This window comes from Myxine glutinosa, chromosome 11 (assembly GCF_964187855.1).
Source record: "Myxine glutinosa chromosome 11, kmMyxGlut1.1, whole genome shotgun sequence".
Lineage (NCBI taxonomy): Eukaryota > Metazoa > Chordata > Myxini > Myxiniformes > Myxinidae > Myxine > Myxine glutinosa.
Genome location: NC_136271.1, coordinates 18,652,108 through 18,669,859, shown reverse-complemented (window position 1 = coordinate 18,669,859; position 17,752 = coordinate 18,652,108). Strand labels below are relative to the sequence as shown.

The following is a 17,752-nucleotide window of genomic DNA, read 5'->3' as shown; positions in this document are numbered from 1 at the left end:
CTAGTCTGGGTTCAAATCCCAACCCAGCTATAAACCTGCAGTTCGGTGTTTCACAAACAAGGTGATTCATCAATGTGTGTACCATCCCTCGGATGGATGTTAAACTGGGAGCCCCATCTGCCAGCATGGATTGGTGGACGTCAAAAATCCCCTGACGATGTCCTTCACAAAAAGTAGGCGAGTATCGCCGGTACCATGGCCAAATTCCAAATTCCTGACCTAACTATGTGAATGTCAGGCATGGCCTGGCCGGTTGGTAAAAAAGAACTTGGGCCAAGTCACCCAGCCAACCCCACAAGGTGGGATAATACTAGCCGTTAAAGAGCAACACCAATATATATATATATATATATATATATACATATATATATACATATATATATATATATATATATATATATATATATATATATATATATATATATATATATATATATATATATATTGCATTCAGAAAGTATTCACACCTTGACCTTTTTACATTTTGTTGTGTTACAAATTGAATTTAAAATAGCGGGAGTTCTCAATATAATATTTATGTATGTTGTGTATATACAGTATGTATGTATGTACGTATGTATGTATGTATGCATGCATGTATGCATGTATGTACTACATATATATACAGTCACGTGAAAAAGGAAGTACGCCCCATGTAAAGTTTTGACTTTTTCAACATATTTCAACATCCAGCGATTTGATCTTCATTTCAACAATATTGATAGATAAAGGTGATATAATATAACAAATATCATGAAACATTTACATTTTGTCATCCATTGTATAATTTAAATAAACATAAATGCAAATTTCACATGTGGAAAAAGTAAGTACACCCCTACATTTATCACTACTTCAAATACCTACAATTAGAATCAGGTGCACCAGCTCAGGTGCAAATGATTAGAACATTGTTAGAGAGGATCTTGGAGGAACCTGTCTTATTTAAACCTCAGACATTTAGTTTGGTTTGCTCTTTGTTGTTGAAGTGTGCGGCGTCACCATGCCTAAATCAAAAGAGCTCTCTGAGGCCTTCAGAAAGAAGGTTATAGATGCCTACAAGTCTGGGAAGGGATTTAAAAAGATCTCCAAACAATTTGAAATCAATCATTCGACTGTCCGGAAGATCATCTACAAGTGGAGAAGATTCCAAACAACTGTCAACTTGTTCAGGCCAGGCCGCCCCAGCAAGTTCAGCCTGAGAGCAGACCGCAAGATGCCGAAATAAGTCTCTAAGAACCCCAGAATGTCATCAGGGGACCTACAGGTAGCTCTTGCCACTGTTGAAGTCAAAGTGCACGAGTCTACCATTAGAAAGAGGCTGCACAAATTTGATCTACATGGGAGGTGTGCCAGGAGGAAACCTTTGCTGTCCAGAAAGAACATCAGGGCAAGACTAAAGTTTGCCAATGAACACCTGGGCAAAGACCAGCACTTCTGGAACAATGTGCTCTGGACAGATGAGTCAAAGGTAGAGCTATTTGGCCAAAGTACCAGAAGACATGATTGGTGAAAACCAAAGACAGCATTTGACCACAAGAACCTGATACCAACTGTAAAGCATGGTCGTGGAAATATGATGGTTTGGGGCAGCTTTGCTGCATCAGGGCCTGGGCAGCTCACCATCATAGAATCCACTATGAATTCTTCATTGTACCAGAGGGTGCTTGAGGATAATGTGAGGCCATCTGTCGGAGAGTTGAAGCTCAACCGAAGGTGGACCTTGCAACATGACAATGACCCTAAACATACCAGTAAATCCACCAAGGAATGGCTGAAAAGAAAGAAATGGAGGGTTCTGGAATGGCCAAGTCAAAGCCCGGATCTAAATCCCATCGAGATGTTGTGGGGGATTTGAAACGAGCTGTGCATGCAAGAAACCACACAAACATCGCACAGCTGAAAGAATTCTGCATGGAGGAGTGGGCAAAAATTTCTCCCAGTCGATGTCAGAGACTGGTTGACAGTTATAAGAAACGCCTACTTGAGGTCGTTTCTGCCAAAGGGGGCAATACCACCTATTAGAGCCAAGGGTGTACTTACTTTTTCCACATGCAAAATTTGTATATATGTTTATTTAAATTATACAATGGACTCCAAAATGTAAATGTTTCATGATAATCGTTATATTATATCACCTTTATCTCTCAATATTGTTGAAATGAAGGTCAAATAGCTGTATGTTGAAATATGTTGAAAAAGTCAAAACTTTACACGGGGTTTACTTACTTTTTCCCGTGACTGTATATATATATATATATATAGTGCATTCAGAAAGTATTCAGACCCCTTCACTTTTTTCACATTTTGTTATATTGCAGCCTGATGCTGAAATCGTTTAAATTCATTTTTTCCCTCATCAATCTACACTCAATACCCCATAATGACAAAGAGAAAACTGGATTTTAGAAAGTTTTGCAAATTTATTTAAAAAAACAAACTGAAATATCACATTTACATAACTATTCAGACCCTTTGCTATGACACTTGAAATTTAGCTCAGGTGTCTACCATTTCTCTTGATCATCTTTGCGATGTTTCTGCACCTTGATTGGAGTCCACCTGTCGTAAATGCAATTGATTGGACCGTCTTCATCTCTGTCTCCATCTCCATCTCCATAATCCCAATCTCCATCTCCATATCCCCATCTCCATAATCCATGTCCATCTCCATCTCCATATTTCCATATCTCCATATCTCCATATCTCCATATCTCCATATCTCCATATCTCCATATCTCCATATCTCCGTCTCCATCTCCATCTCCATCTCCATCCCCATCTCCATCTCCATCCCCATCCCTATCCCTATCCCTATCCCCATCTCCATATCCCCATCTCCATCTCCATCTCCATATTGCCATATTGCCATATTTCCATATTTCCATTTCTACATATCTCCATGTCTCCGTCTCCGTCTCCGTCTCCGTCTCCATCTCCATATCCCTATCCCTATCCCTATCCCTATCCATATCCCTATCCCCATCCCCATCTCCATCCCCATCTCTCCATATCTCCATATCGCCATATCTCCATCTCCATCTCTCCACATCTCCACATCTCCACATCTCCACATCTCCATCTACATTTCCCCATCCCCATCTCCATCTCCATCTGCATCTCTCTCCAAATGACTATCTGACAAACCCTCCCATCTACTTTCTTAACAATCCTCTTGAAGAAGTTCTGTCACTCAAACTTTTGGGTCTCACTATCGGATGCGATCTTTCTTGGGCAAATATTTCTAAGTTGGCCTCCAAAGCCAGTATGGGTATCTGCAGTCATGCAAAGTCCTTCATTGGCACACTTGAACTCTTATCCACCTACGAGACCTTCATCAACAGTTTGATGGAGTACTGCTTTCCCCTCTCGGCTGTCGCCCCTGCCTAACATATTAATCAGCTAGATGCTGTATAAAGAAATGCTTTCGAGATCACAAGAATCTCCCACGATGAAGCTGAGTCTATGGGCCTCTCTTTTTCACATCATAAACAGGTCAGTGGTCTCTTTGTCTTCTACCACCTTCTTTCTGGTCTTGCACCCTCTGCCCTTTCTGTGCTTTGTCCTTTCCAGGTTTCTGCAAGGCACATGGTCCACCAGCAACTCCCTTCTGGTGAATCTACCTAAATCCAAAATCACTTCTCACTTCCTCTCATTCGTTCCTCTTTTATTGACCTGTGGAACCACCTTACACATTCTCTTCAATCTCATTCTTCCCGCCAAGGTTTCAAGCCATTTGATCACCACCATCTCGAATCATCCCCAATCCAAAACTATAATCTACCTCCAATTAACCTTCCCAAGCCCACATTTTGCCAAATTTCCAGATTTTCCTTCTTGATAGTTTGCTTCTGCATCCACCTTGTGCACCCTGTGCATTATCCCCTTCCTCTAATCCTCCCCCACATCCCTCTATTTTGCCCCTCAACCCCGCTGATGGTGTGTTTCCCACTCTATTTCTAGCGTTCCTTTTGTTCGGTTACAAGCTGAACCATCCTGTGTTCTAGCTGTTCGATTGCCTCGATTTTGTATACAAAAAATGGCCTTCTTGACAAACTTCCTGTTTTGCATTAACCCTACTCTGATCACTTGTGTCAATAGATTTTTCTCCGTGCGCTCCATATTTGCAGGTGTCATGTGCAGTGAAATGTCTTGGTTTTTTTGTTATAGTTTTGTGAACTAATTTGGAAAGATTTTTATATGTGTTCATGAGATTTCCCTAAAATGTCTTTTATATATAGTCAGGTTCACTATGTTTTTTCGTTCAAAATTTTGGTAGATTAGCAAAACTATACATTTTTGGAATATTCAGAGCATGAGGAATCCAAAAATTAATGTTTACATTTGCGTAGACACCTTTGCGAAAATGACACTCAGGACAGTGATGAAGATCTGTAAAAGCATATTCCTGAACGGTATAGACCTCGTAGATCCGTCTTCTACCGTCTCCTCTCTGGCCTTGCCCCCCCAGCCCTCTCTGGGCTCTGTCCCCCAAATATTCCTACAGGTCGCACAAGATCTGCCTGCAACCCTCTTATGGTTAAACTGCCAAAATCAAGACTTTCTGCTCACCTTCACTCCTTCATTCCTCTTTTCTCCCGCCTCTGGAACAAACTCCCTCACTCTCTTCAATCCCACTCCACCCTCCAGGTCTTTAAAACAGCTGTTCACCACCATCTCTTATCCTCCCCCATCCAAAACCCTGATCTTTTCTACCCCCGCTAATTTCGGTCCTCTTGTGTTTTATACCTCTCCCCCCCCCCCCCCCACCCCTCCCCCTCCCACGCCTCCTGCCCCCAAGCCCTCTCCCTCCCACACTTATCCCTGCTCTCAAATGTTGTGGTTGTGTGCTTCCCCTTCTCTCCCCATCTTGTCTTCCGCTCCCTCTTTTTGTATATTTTGTTTGTCTGGTTTGTTTTGTTTGTTTGTTTGTGAAATAAATGTTAGCTCTTTCACGAGCCTCGATTCAGTATACAAATCCTGTGTATAGGACTTATAGTTCAATCTGATACTACCTATAACTTCCTATAACAACCTATAACTTCAAAGGACTTGCAATATCATGTATTATGTAATACAGTTATATCACAAATATAAAGACAATGGTTTTCAATTACCTTTGTTTGTTGCTTTTCTATAATCCTGAGCACTATTTTGAGGCCTTTATTGGATTCCTTGACCCAGAAAACATAGGATTAGCATATTTAATTAAGTCTCTAGGTTGACTAGAAGCCGAGATCGCGCAAAATATGTATTTATGGCGGCCATTTTCAAAATCCAAAATGGCGGCCATGCAGGTGTCTGTGCAAATGCCAACATTGATTTTCAGATTCTCCATGCTCTGAAGATTCCAAAAATGTACAGGTTTGCTAATCCCAAAATTTTGAAAGAAATTATATTTGTTAACATAATGAACCTGACTATCTTCATCACTGTCCTGAGTGTCATTTTCGCAAAGGTGTCTACGCAAATGTAAACATTAATTTTTGGATTCCTCATGCTCTGAATATTTCAAAAATGTACAGGTTTGCTAATCTACCAAAATTTTGAACGAAATTATATTTGTTAACATAGTGAACCTGACTAATAGAGCAAAGGTCAATTATGTTGTTGTTTCGCAACTTTTTTTTTTCTCAACATTCATATAAATAACTCATCAGGCCAAAACTTCATTTGAATCTGCTCGGCAATATAAATTTACCAAAAGATTACTTCTAATCCTCCACCTTACATATATCTGATAACTTTACAGGTAAGCTTCCTTCCATATTTAATTCATTTTCATAAGAAATATATTTCCTTATTCTTTCAGCATCAGGATATGTGCAAGACCTGACCATAAGAAGCAACATTATTGTCATTGTTCTTTATATTTATTCCAGCTTTGTTAAATCTATTTTTACTTTTGGAAGAGCAATATAACATGATGCGGATAGAGATGGGGATTTTCCAAATATAAAAATCGATGGACATTATAGTGGGTATGTTAAAGCCACTTGTACCTGGGTGATGTGTCGGTTTTCCCTCTGGAATGAGCTCAGAAAAAGTGAGTATTGATAGATGAAGAAGAATCAATGTTACATTTTATTTTGTCTGTATTTAATTAAAAACAGGGATATTAGCCAGTAGACAATCTTGCCAAGTATAATTTTTTTCCCCCTGCTTTTTGTAATATTGTAACCTCATCACAATTGAGGAGAGATCCACTGTGCACATCTGCTTTTTATCTGAGCACATCTATGATTATTCTTTTACTACCCAAGGCCAATCAATGTCGGGCCTTGTGCCATGGTCGGTGTTCATTCAGTGCTTATTGATACCATCCTGTAATGTTTTTTTTGTTGTCCTGAAAGTAATATCTCCACTTTTTATGAATATTTAAAATAAAAGACAAATTCCTTGAAATAGTTACAGGGGCTGAATACATGGCAACAAGAGTTTGCCATCTGCTACCACGTAATCTCTTCTTCCTCACATAGATTGATGTTTGAATTCCCCTTAAGCCAACAAATTTCATTCCTGATTGCATAGGCATAGATGAACAACGATTCACCAAAAGTTGTGATGTTCCATTGGGTATTGAAAACTGCCTGAGAAATAAGTGGGAACCCACTCGCGGAGTCTGCCCGTGACTCGGGGAACGGCCCATGACCCCGGATTCAAAGCTGAACTTAATATATTATTGATTAATTCCATCAATGTGTAATTGAAGAATGATTGAATAAACGTTAATTGGATGGATGAATGAAATGTTTGAAATTCAATAATAAATAATAATAAGTCCATCTCACTCATGCTCACTTTTTTTTAACCCCTTTCACCTCCACTTGTGTTCATGAAGGTGTGCCATCAGCACCCAGCAGCCTGATGGGCACAAGAAACACAAAGACGTCGTTGGCACTAAACTGGCATCCCCCAAAAAGCATGCCTGGCCTCATTGGCTACTACTTGGAGCAATGCCGATTGGGTACAAACCAGTGGGAACCGAGCAACAACAAGCCCGTCAAGGATACTCGGTGAGAGGACTGTTTGTCAAGTGAACAAGACCAAGTACTCAAAAACATAAATGTGCACATTGCTCATGCACACATATGGACTGCACATGCAAAATATTCTACAGTGTCTTTGACAAGGAGTAAGCTGTTATGTATCGTCACCATGTTCGTGTGACTTAGATGTAAACACTAAATCGTTCTTCGTGCTCTCTATTTACAAGGAATTTGTCATCGAAACTTTAGCCATAACAGTCACCATCTTGGGTTGGCCCAGTTTATTGATGTCTGGTCTACAATTTATTGATGACAAATGTTTTGGCCAAAGTTGTCCCCATCCTCTATCCTTTTTAAATGCTGATCATCAAACAAGGAAGCAACAAGTACCATTTTTAAGTATTTGGTATGAATCGGTGAGAATTAGAACGACCAACCTTACATACTCAGGGTGGACTCTCCAACCATTACATCACTGAGTCTGGTTTGAGTCTTCAGAAGTCGAGCATGGCGTCGAAATGTGCTAACACAGGCTTTTGCAACCATTTTGTACATGCAGGCAGTTTGCTATTTTAATAAACTAGTATACGCGTTCCCCACGGGAGCTGCAGGAAGAATCATTCCTCACTGGAATATATAGATTACAGTAAATCTATGGTCCGGCCTCAAAAACATGGTGGGGGAGGGGTGGGGGCGGGGTGGTGGGGGGGGTGGAGGGGGTGGGGGGGGGGGCGGGGGGTGGAGAGAGGGATTCATTTCTCAAGTTTCATGTAGAGTGCTTGCCCAGTGGCTTTAGCATTCGAGCAAGCACTCTGTTCAGTAGTGATTGTTTCAAAAACACCATGTTAGTGGCACGAAGGGTCATGTTATTAACCTTTGTGTGGTATATAGATTACAGTAGATCTTCGCAGTTCCTTAAGTAAAATTTGCCTCACGGATGTCGGTATTCCTCCAAATTTCTTTCAATTTAGTGATAAACAGCATTAGCGGCTGTTTAAAAAGGTAATTATACATGTTTGTGGCTTATAATATTTTTCCTTCTGCTATGGGCCGCTGCTCCCATGGAACACCATGATAAGCTATTTATAAACATTGGCACGGCGTTTGTTCAAGGAGGAAACACCCCTTGGCGAGGTGGGATATTAGTATTAATTTTGTTTTGTAATAACATTAATATCATGCTTTTCGTATTTGAAGCATCCTTGGGAAAATGCCACGATAAAGCTATCTTAACACAGATATACAGTTCAACACGCAACCCCATTGGTGGGGAAAAACTTCCTTGGGGAGGGGTGGGAGGGAGTAAATGAATTCGCTACATCCTTTATTGTGTGACCGCTTAGCGGTTAGGGTGCCGACTTGCGATCCTAGGATCCTGGGTTCGAATCCCGGTCGATCGCTGAATTAACACCAGGGGGGTTGACTCAGCCCGTCATCAACCCGAGGTTGGCAAATTGAGTACCAGTTCACTGGTAATTCTCTGTGTGTCGCAAGAGGCGACTAACAGGGTTGGCGGCAGGAAGTGCATCCGGCCATAAAACATTGCTTCAAAAAGAGGACCACGGTGCCCGAAAAAGGCCAACCCCTGCTTTGCGTGGAAAAAATGGCCTCTAAAGGTGGTTCATTATTGAGTGACCCTTAGTCCGCCTGTCAAGTTTGATTGAGATTGGATAAGTAACGACCAAATGTATCGTGGTCAAAAATCGTCAGACAGACAGACAGATACAAAATTGCGTATTTTAGTATAAAGACAAAAATTGAGTTTCACGTAACTTAACACAGACATCAAATTGGTGTTACAATCCTATTAGTTTCAATGCACGTCAATGGAATGAGGGGAAGGCAAGAATGGGAACACTGTTTCATATGCCAAGGCAGTTTGCTTATGCTTAAGTATTCCGCAGGAGTATCGGTCTGCAATACAACATCTGTCATAGTGGCCATCAAATCAATTTTCAGGTAAACCTCTTACCATTTGGATAAATGAACCTCACACTGGTTGGCCAGATTTATCCTCATGATCCAGGGTAACTTCCGTTATAACCACAACACCGCAGCATCTCGGTCAGAATGGAACCTCATCATCCATCTTGTTGTTACATTTCCCAGTTGCCCTTTCGGTGATTTGCCGCCTTACTCACATGTGATCCTCACCTGTCTGAGCCAATTATTTTCCCATCCAGTCAGGGGCATTTGCTGAAGGCACTTGCAATTTGCGGCTGAAAAGCCTCACAATAAATTACCACTTGCTTTGGTCAAAGTGCCACCAGCAGAAAAAAGGGGAAATTATGTTGTTGAGGACTGACTCTTGATATATAAAATGTGCAATTCATTTCTGATAAGTAAGCGTGATGAGCCATTATTTTATGTTGGAGATAAAAGCCTGTTTTCACCTTCCGTGAAGACATAACGAAAAGGTACTTTGGACTTGGCCTGTAATTTTCCTGACAGAAGCTGCGTGAACGGTTTGTAGAAAAAACATCCGAAAAGTGTCTGCCTGAACTTGCAAGACAGGCTGTCTGATGGATGTACCCTGTTAGGCTTCATATTGAGGCCTTGTGATTGTATGACGGAGACTTCCGTATGGCTGATTGCAGTCCTATTCCCAAATAAGCCACTACAATCCCTGCCCCGGTAGTAAAGGAGATGAAGCAATTATTTTTCCCTAAGTAAGAACAAATGATGAGTTGGAGTTTCCGATGTTGTTTGTCGTGTACAGATTTGCGGTGCATGGCCTGGAGACTGGGGAGAAGTACATTTTCCGCACTCGGGCCGTGAATGCTGCGGGTCTCAGCGAATATTCACCGGAGTCCGACCCCGTAACGGTTTTGGCTCCCATTGGTAAGATGCCACATGAAGATCATGAGGTTTTCCACTCCGGCTCGGAGGAAATCTTCGCCATGACATTGTGTCCTAATGGTTACGGCACCCTCCCAAGGTTTAACGTCACCAAAAGCTGCTCCGATGGCCACTGGGACTGAATCCTGCCATCATAGATATATCAAGCCAATTATCAGGCCTGCTGTCACCGGGCTTGTCATGCTCTTGGGCCTTGTCTGGCTTTTTGTAATGTATAACCTTTGCTCTTGAGACTACATGCTCTTAGTATAGCATAGGATTTAACCCCTTAATACACCAGCAATAGTGCCCATGCCAACATCTGCTCCGCTGTCCGATTGCTTTTGCCCTTTTTGAGGCAATAATTTTTCTAACTAGCAACGGTACCCGCCCTATGGGCGGGGCTTCAATTGCGAGGACCAAATGAAAAGGCAAAATATCAGAAATTGAAGGGTTTTTTATTTTAAACGATTCATATAAACATCCGTTAAATCATACCACACGCAAATCATCAAAATCTAAACTGCTTGGTAAAGGAGCACAACCCGAGCTTGTCCCTTTCAGTTTCTTATTAAACAGCAGGAGCGAGTTTCAAAAGTTCGCCACGAAAAAAGCCACGGTAGTGGCAGAAGGAACAATGCTATTAACCCAACATTTGTGGGTTATATAGAGTACAGTAGATCTTCGCTCAGTTCTGTAAGTAAACCTTACTTCACGGATTTCGGGATTCCTCCAAATTTCTTCATTTAGTGTTATAACGAAGCCTGGTGTTGGCTTAGCGGTTAAGGTTCCGGCTTGGGATCCGAGGATCCTGGGTTCGAATCCCGGTCGATCGCTGAATTAACGCCAGGGGGGTTGACTCAGCCTGTCATCCTTCCGAGGTCGGCAAATTGAGTACCAGCTTGCTGGGATGAATGATCACGGTGTGTACCCCGATTTAGAATAGGTACACAGTATCCCTGCGCATCATAAGAGCGTGACCAAGGGTTGGTGTCAGGAAGGGCATCCGGCCATAAAAACATTGCCTCAAACAGTGAACCATCGGGCCCGCAAGGCTAACCCCCGCTCTAGCGGGGAAAATGGCCTTAAAACTATCATTCATTCATTCATTCATTCATTCAGTGTTATAAAGAGCATTAGCGACTGTTTAAAAAGCTAATCATACGTGTTTGTGGTTTATAATATTTTTACTTCCTGAAGAAGCCGTTGCTCCCACGGAAACGCCATTATAACTACTAGCCACGGTACCCGGCCTACGGGCGGGGCCTCAATTGGGAGGCCCAAATGAACAGCCAAAATATCAGTAATTGAAGGCTTTTCTTATTTTAAACGATTTATAAAAACATCTCTTAAATCATATCACACTCAGATCATCAAAATCTAAACAGTATTTGTAGAATTTCAATAAAAGCCACATCACTGTTCATATTGGTAAATATTATTCCATTGTGTTTGGAAAAAACATTGATTTGTAATACTCAGTTCCAGAAAGGGGATAATAAGCTTGTTACATACACGTCAGGTGGGTCGACGACAACCGTTGACTACCTGATGGTGCGTAGGCGAGATAGGGGGCACCTCCGGGACACAAAGGTGATCCCGGGGGAGGAGGCTGTTTCACAGCACCACTTGGTTGTCTGCGACATAAGGGTGAAAGGTGCGAGGAGAGCTCGGCGGGTGAAGTACCAACCGAGAATGAAGGTGTGGATGTTGAAAGAGGTGACAGTAAGGGAGGCATTAAAATAGAGGCTGAGTAGGGTGGAGGATGATGTGGTTGAGCTTGAACGTGGTTGGATGTCAATGAAAGATAGTCTGTTGGGAGCCGTTGGTGAGGTATTTTTGATGGACAAAAGGACCACCGAGGCACTCGGAAACATGGTGGTGGGATGATGAAGTAGGAAAATGTTCAGAGAACGCTTGGATTCGGAAGAGGGTCAGAGAGCGGTATTCAGGATTGCAAAGCAGACAGCGAAAGAGAGGTGTGATGTGATTGGGGTGAGTTGCTTGAAGGATGAAGTGGGACAAATCGTTGTGGACCCAGATGGAATTAAAGGAAGATGGAAAAGATTTATGGAAATGCTGCTGAATACAGAGAATGAATGGGATGGCAACATAGAGAGTAATCCAGTTTTAGGACCGGCAGAGAAGATAACTGAGAAGGAAGTTGAGGAAGCGATAAAAGCAATGAAGAGTAGAAAAGCGGGAGGGCCGACGGGAGTTGTGGGAGATATATTGAAGGCAGCAGGAAGTTGGGGTGTGAAGAGAATGACAGAGATCTGTAATCTGGTGGTGAAAGAAGGCCGCATTCCAGTGGATTGGGAACTGAGTACCCTCGTCCCTCTATACAAGGGGAAAGGTGACCCTCTGGAGTGTGGCTCGTACCGAGCGATAAAGTTATTGGAGCATGGAATGAAGGTATTGGAAAGGGTGTTGGAGAGGAGGATAAGGAAGAAGGTGAAGATCGACGAAATGTAGTTTGGATTTATGCCAGGAAGAGGAACGATAGACGCGCTCTTTATTGTGAGGCAGTTGCAGGAGAAGTACATGGAGAAGAGGAAGAAGTTGTTTCTTGGGTTTGTTGATCTGGAGAAAGCATTCGATAGGGTTCCACGCGAAGTATGGGCATTGAGGAAGTTAGAAGTGGAGGAATGGTTGATCAGAGTCGTGATGGCAATGTACAAAAGAGCGCGCACAGCTGTAAGGACGATGGACGGGAACAGTGGTGAGTTTGAGGTGAAGGTGGGAGTGCATCAGGGGTCGGTACTATGTCCACTACTATTTGTAGCTGTGATGGAGGTGCCGGCTCAGAACGTAAAGGAGGGTTTACCATGGGAGTTGTTGTATGCAGATGATCTGGTGTTGATTGCGGAAAGTATGGATGGACTGAAGGAAAAGATGAACAAGTGGAAGGAATGTATGGAGACAAAAGGTCTGAAGGTGAATATAGGAAAGACGAAGGTGATGGCAAGTGGTAAAGCATGTGGTGAGGTGGAAAGAACTGGGAAGTGGCCACGTGCTGTGTGCAGGAAGGGTGTCGGAGTGAACTCCATTCAATGTACAATGTGCGCTGAGTGGGTTCATAAAAAATGTAGTGGTCTGAGAGGGTCATTAACCAGTGTGGCAGCTACATTCAAATGTAAGGCGTGCGCAGAGGGAGCTGCAGATGGAGGAAATGTTGAGTTGGATCTTGGAGACGGCGTGAAGCTGGAAGGTGTGAAAACATTTTGCTACCTCGGAGACATGCTGAATGGAGAAGGTGGATCAGACTCGGCAACGGTTGCTTGAGTGAGATGTGCATGGAAGAAGTTTCGGGAACTGAGTGTCGTGCTGATGAGGAGGGGAGTGTCGTTGAAGCTGAAGGGAAAGGTGTATGCTGCATGTGTGAGAAGTGTTATGATTTATGGGAGCGAGACATGGGTAATGAACGTAGAGCAGCAACGAAGGGTGGAAAGGGTGGAAATGCGAATGGTTCGGTGAATGTGTGGAGTATCGTTGAGAGAGAGGAAGGCAAATGATGAATTGCGAAAGACGATGGGAATAGAGCCTGTGATTGATGCTGTGAAGAGGAACAGGTTGAGATGGTTTGGTCATGTGTTGAGGAAGGATGAAAGTGACTGGTTGAGAAGAGTGATGGAAATGAATGTAGAAGGAAGTAGAGGACGGGGAAGACCGAGAAAGACTTGGATAAAGATGGTGGAATAAGAAATGCGGGCAAAGGGGGTTAACAAGGAGAGATGCAGAAAATAGGGCAAAATGGAGAAGATTGTCATGGGGACCGCAAGGATAACCCCCACTCTAGCAGGGAAAATGGCCTTAAAATGCATGTTGTTGTTGTTGTTGTTGTTGTTGTTGTTGTTGTTGTTGTGTTTTTGGAAAAATTGGAAAATTTGAAAAATGGAAAAATTGGAGAAAAAAAATGGAAAAACAATATAGCCTATTTTACTCCAAGGGGTCCCAGGATTACCCACCCAAAATTTCGTTGCAATCAGTTCAGCCGTTTTTGCGGTACCTGGGAACAGACAGACATTTGGTGAATTAGAGTAAGATGCATAGAAGGTTTAATTCAAATCTCCATTGAAGACAAAACTTCCATAATTAATGTGAATATAGATTGCTGCCGGTGCAACTTAACCTCACCCGCAACAAATTAAGTTTCGATGGCAAATGGCAAAGTTTTATTAAAAACCAGAATTGTTAAAATGTAGAGTTTGCTAACAAAGGACAAGTTCGACGAGTGCATTTGTGTCAAGTTCTTGTCTCTTTGTCTTGAGTTGGTTTTGTAGAATTTAAAACGGGACGAAACAAATCACCGTGCAAGAACTTAGCTGCCAGCACAGACCGTTTTTGTAATGCATGGAGAGCATTAAAAAAACATTTTTTGCACAATTGCTGCCCATGTCATGGCGGTGAAGCAGGATGATAAATCAGCAAGACGCTTTTTTTTTTTTTCCTTTTAATCTCATTAACCACCCTTAGAATGGGTCTTCGGCCCACAGATCAGACAAAACACATGAACTGGAGCTTCATTAGGATGTGCTGTGCAGCAAAGTGTGCCTCGCCTCGCACTATAAGGGAAGTGAAAAAGTGGAGATGTCCAGGCCATAAATCATCTCAAACCCGAAATAGGAATGACTTGCTTCCTCGCTGTTCCCCGTGCAACCATTGATTCGGACACTAATTGAGGATTGGTGGACATAGCGAGTTTTCATTCAGTCGGCGCCAGAATGAAGGCATTAATGGAATGAAGGTGAAATGGAATTAGGACCGCCTTGCCTTGGCAATTGGGGATGGCATCGCGTGCGTTGCATGGCCGATGATGAATCTCATCTCGGTCCGGAGGCGGAGCGGGTGGCTGGGGTAGTGACCGGCCTGTTAAAATGCTGCCCGGTCTATTGTCTCACGATGGGGGCGAATCAGCAAGTGATGCCAAAGGTCAGCGGTTCAGCAAATTGAATGGGGAGCTGTTGAGAATTGGTGAGGTGAGCTGGAAGTGGTGAGAATGTCACGTGAGCAGTGGAAGTAATTGATAACAGTCGGTGTAAGATCTGCAAGTTTAGAGTTTGTTGAAGGAAATGTGCCCTTAACTGTGTACTATTACTCAATGGATTGTGATTCACGTGCAAATGTCCCAGATAATTATGAACTTAGTTGGTTCCATTATTATTTCCAGACTATTGTGGGAGCTCAGTGCATCTCCTCTGGGATGTTTTTTTTTTTTTTTGTATACAAGATCGAGGCTCGTGTAAGAGCTAACATTAATCACAAAAAGACAAACTGACACATAAAACATAAGATAAAGGGAGCGGGAGACAAGATGGGGAAAGAGAATGAAGCACACAAGTACAACATTTGAGAGCAGGGCCATTGAGAGATCTGAGGGAGGGAGAGGGCTTGGGGGGGGAGGAGGCACGGGAAGAGGGGGGGGGGGGGGGTGGGAGAAAAAACACATGGACACTGCTAGGACTTCCAGGAAAGAAGTCGGAATTTCAGAAAAGTGGATCTGGGATGAATTAACGGGGGTAGAAAAGATCAAGGTTTTGGACGGGGGAAGATAAGAGATGGTGGTGAACAGCTGTTTTAAAGACCTGGAGGGTGGAGTGGGATTGAAGAGAGTGAGGGAGTTTGTTCCAGAGCTGGGAGAAAAGAGGAATGAAAGAGTAAAGGTGAGCAGAGAGTCTTGATTTTGGCAGTTTAACCATAAGAGGGTTGCTGGCATATCTTGTGTGACCTGTAGGAATATTTGGGGGACAGAGCACAGATAGAGCTGGGGGAGCAAGGCCAGAGAGGAGTCGGTAGAAGACAGAAAGACCACCTACCTGCCTGCGGTGAGTGAGTGAAAGGCCCTCGGAGTTACCTTCATCGCGGGAGATTCCAATGATTCTGAAAGCTTTGGGTTCAAGAGCGTGAAGCTGAGCTATGTGTGAAGCAGGAGCACCAGCCCAGAGGGGAGAGCCGTATTCCATTGAGCTGCGGATGAAAGCCTTGTATGTGGTGTGGAGCTCAGGTGTGCCAAGGAAGGACTTCGCACGACGGAGGATGCCCAGTTGGCGACTGGCTTTGGAGGCCAGCTTGGAAATGTGGTTTTCCCAGGAAAGATCATGGCAGACAGCGAGACCCAAAAGTTTGTTTAAAAGGCTTTGTAAACTTCATTTATTTATTTTTTAGTTTGTTTTGTTTTTCGTTTTTTTTTTTTCGTTTAAAAAAAAAGCTTTTTAAACATATAGTTAGGAGTGTAAACCCGTTGGTGCCATACTCACCCTTGGGGCCTTGGTTTAGGATGTTTTTGTGCTACGCCAGCAGTTGATCAGAAGCCGCTGGTTAATGCGACCAGATAAGTTAAGTCTAATGTCCAATTTTGAATTGTTTGAACTTGTACGACTTGGGGTTTGGGCTTGTGCAATGGCCACACACTCCATGAGGCCATGACTCCACTTAGAAAGTATGTAATAAAAATGACGTGTTTTAAGTATGTTACGTTATAGATTAAAGCCTGGTGTTGGCTTAGCGGTTAGGGTGCCAGCTTGGGATCCTAGGATCCTGGGTTCGAATCCCGGTCGATCGCTGAATTAACGCCAGGGGGGTTGACTCAGCCTGTCATCCTTCCGAGGTCGGCAAATTGAGTACCAGTTCACTGGTAATTCCCTGTTTGTTGTAAAAAGGTGACAAAAAGGGTTGGCGGCAGGATGGGCATCCGGCCGTAAAACATTGTTTCAAAAAGGGGACCAAAAAACAACAACAACCACGGTCCCCGAAAAAGGCCAACCCCTGCTTGTGGGGAAAAATGGCCTCTAAAGGTGGTTTTTTTTTTTGTTTTTTTTAAAATACTATTAATAATAAGTGTATATGACATCAGTGCGACTCACCAAAGAACAGGGTCTTCATCAAAGTTTGTTTTTATTTCCTTGTCTTTACCACAGTTGCCCCATCGACTCCTTTCAACATAACGCTCCTGCAGGCCTTCAAAGATGCGATGCTGCTAAGTTGGAGACCCCCAAGGAGCACTGGTGGCTCTCCCATTACTGGGTACTACGTGGACTTTGTGCAGGTTGCAGGGGATGGCACCTTGATGGGCGAGTGGGAAGAAGCGAACATAAAGGCTGTTGGTGATCGCATGTATAAGGTGTGTGTATATGGCCGATGCAGCAATATGCACAGCTCTTTTATTTTCTCTACAAGAGCGAGGCTTATAGAAGAGCAAGGTTCAACTGACAGTGGCCTAGTGGGGCAACATTTGGGTGGTTCCAATCACACTGAGAGAGGAGCAACATGTCCGGAGTTGCCTGATCGGGGAAGGGACTCAAAAGTGATGGTCAGAGATCAGGCTGTTTGAAAACAGGAAAAACGACATCAGCACCAATGATGGATTCCATCACTTTGGTTGTAATTGGATGTAAGCTCACTGCCCTGTAGTGGAGAGGATGTGTTCTTGCACTTTTCCTGGAGACGGGAGTGTTTGTTGACTTTCAACCTGATGCGAAACATCTATAGGGGAAGAACAGGCTGAATAGTGCAGACAAAGGGGAAGAGCAGGATTTGAGAACACAGGCAATGATGCCATCTGGTGCTGTCTTTGAAGTACGGTCAAGGCTGGACAGAACTTTGTCTACCTTTTCCGGTGAGAAGGATGCAAAGTCGAGGAGACAGTGAGCACGAAGGAGTAAGATGTGGACAGAGCGACATGGGTTGTGTACATGAGATTTGGAGGCAAACATCGAGTTGTGTACATTCTACCTTATGTTAGGTGGGGTCTGTCGTAAAACCATTCGAGGTTAGGGAGTGGATAGTGGAGGAGCGATGCACCAGAAACGGACTTGTGATCCGGAGGAAGGTGACTGGTTGAGAAGTTTAGCCTTGGGATGTGCGAGATGGTGTTTTCCCGCTTTGTTTGTTTTGTTGCGATTTGTTTTATGAGGATTTGTTGTGAT

At 43.2% G+C, this 17,752-nt stretch overlaps 1 protein-coding gene across 6 annotated transcripts in view; it reads left to right on the top strand.

Annotated features, from left to right (window-relative positions):
- The window catches only part of LOC137413098 (myomesin-1), a 185,748-nt gene that overhangs the window by 93,017 nt on the left and 74,979 nt on the right, over positions 1-17,752 (top strand). For all 6 annotated transcript variants that reach the window (XM_078786457.1, XM_078786461.1, XM_078786460.1 and 3 more), the window contains 3 exons: positions 6,842-7,016; positions 9,709-9,830; positions 16,745-16,947. In XM_078786457.1, coding sequence (XP_078642583.1) covers positions 6,842-7,016; positions 9,709-9,830; positions 16,745-16,947 — 500 coding nt within the window. The remainder of the gene's footprint in view (positions 1-6,841; positions 7,017-9,708; positions 9,831-16,744; positions 16,948-17,752) is intronic.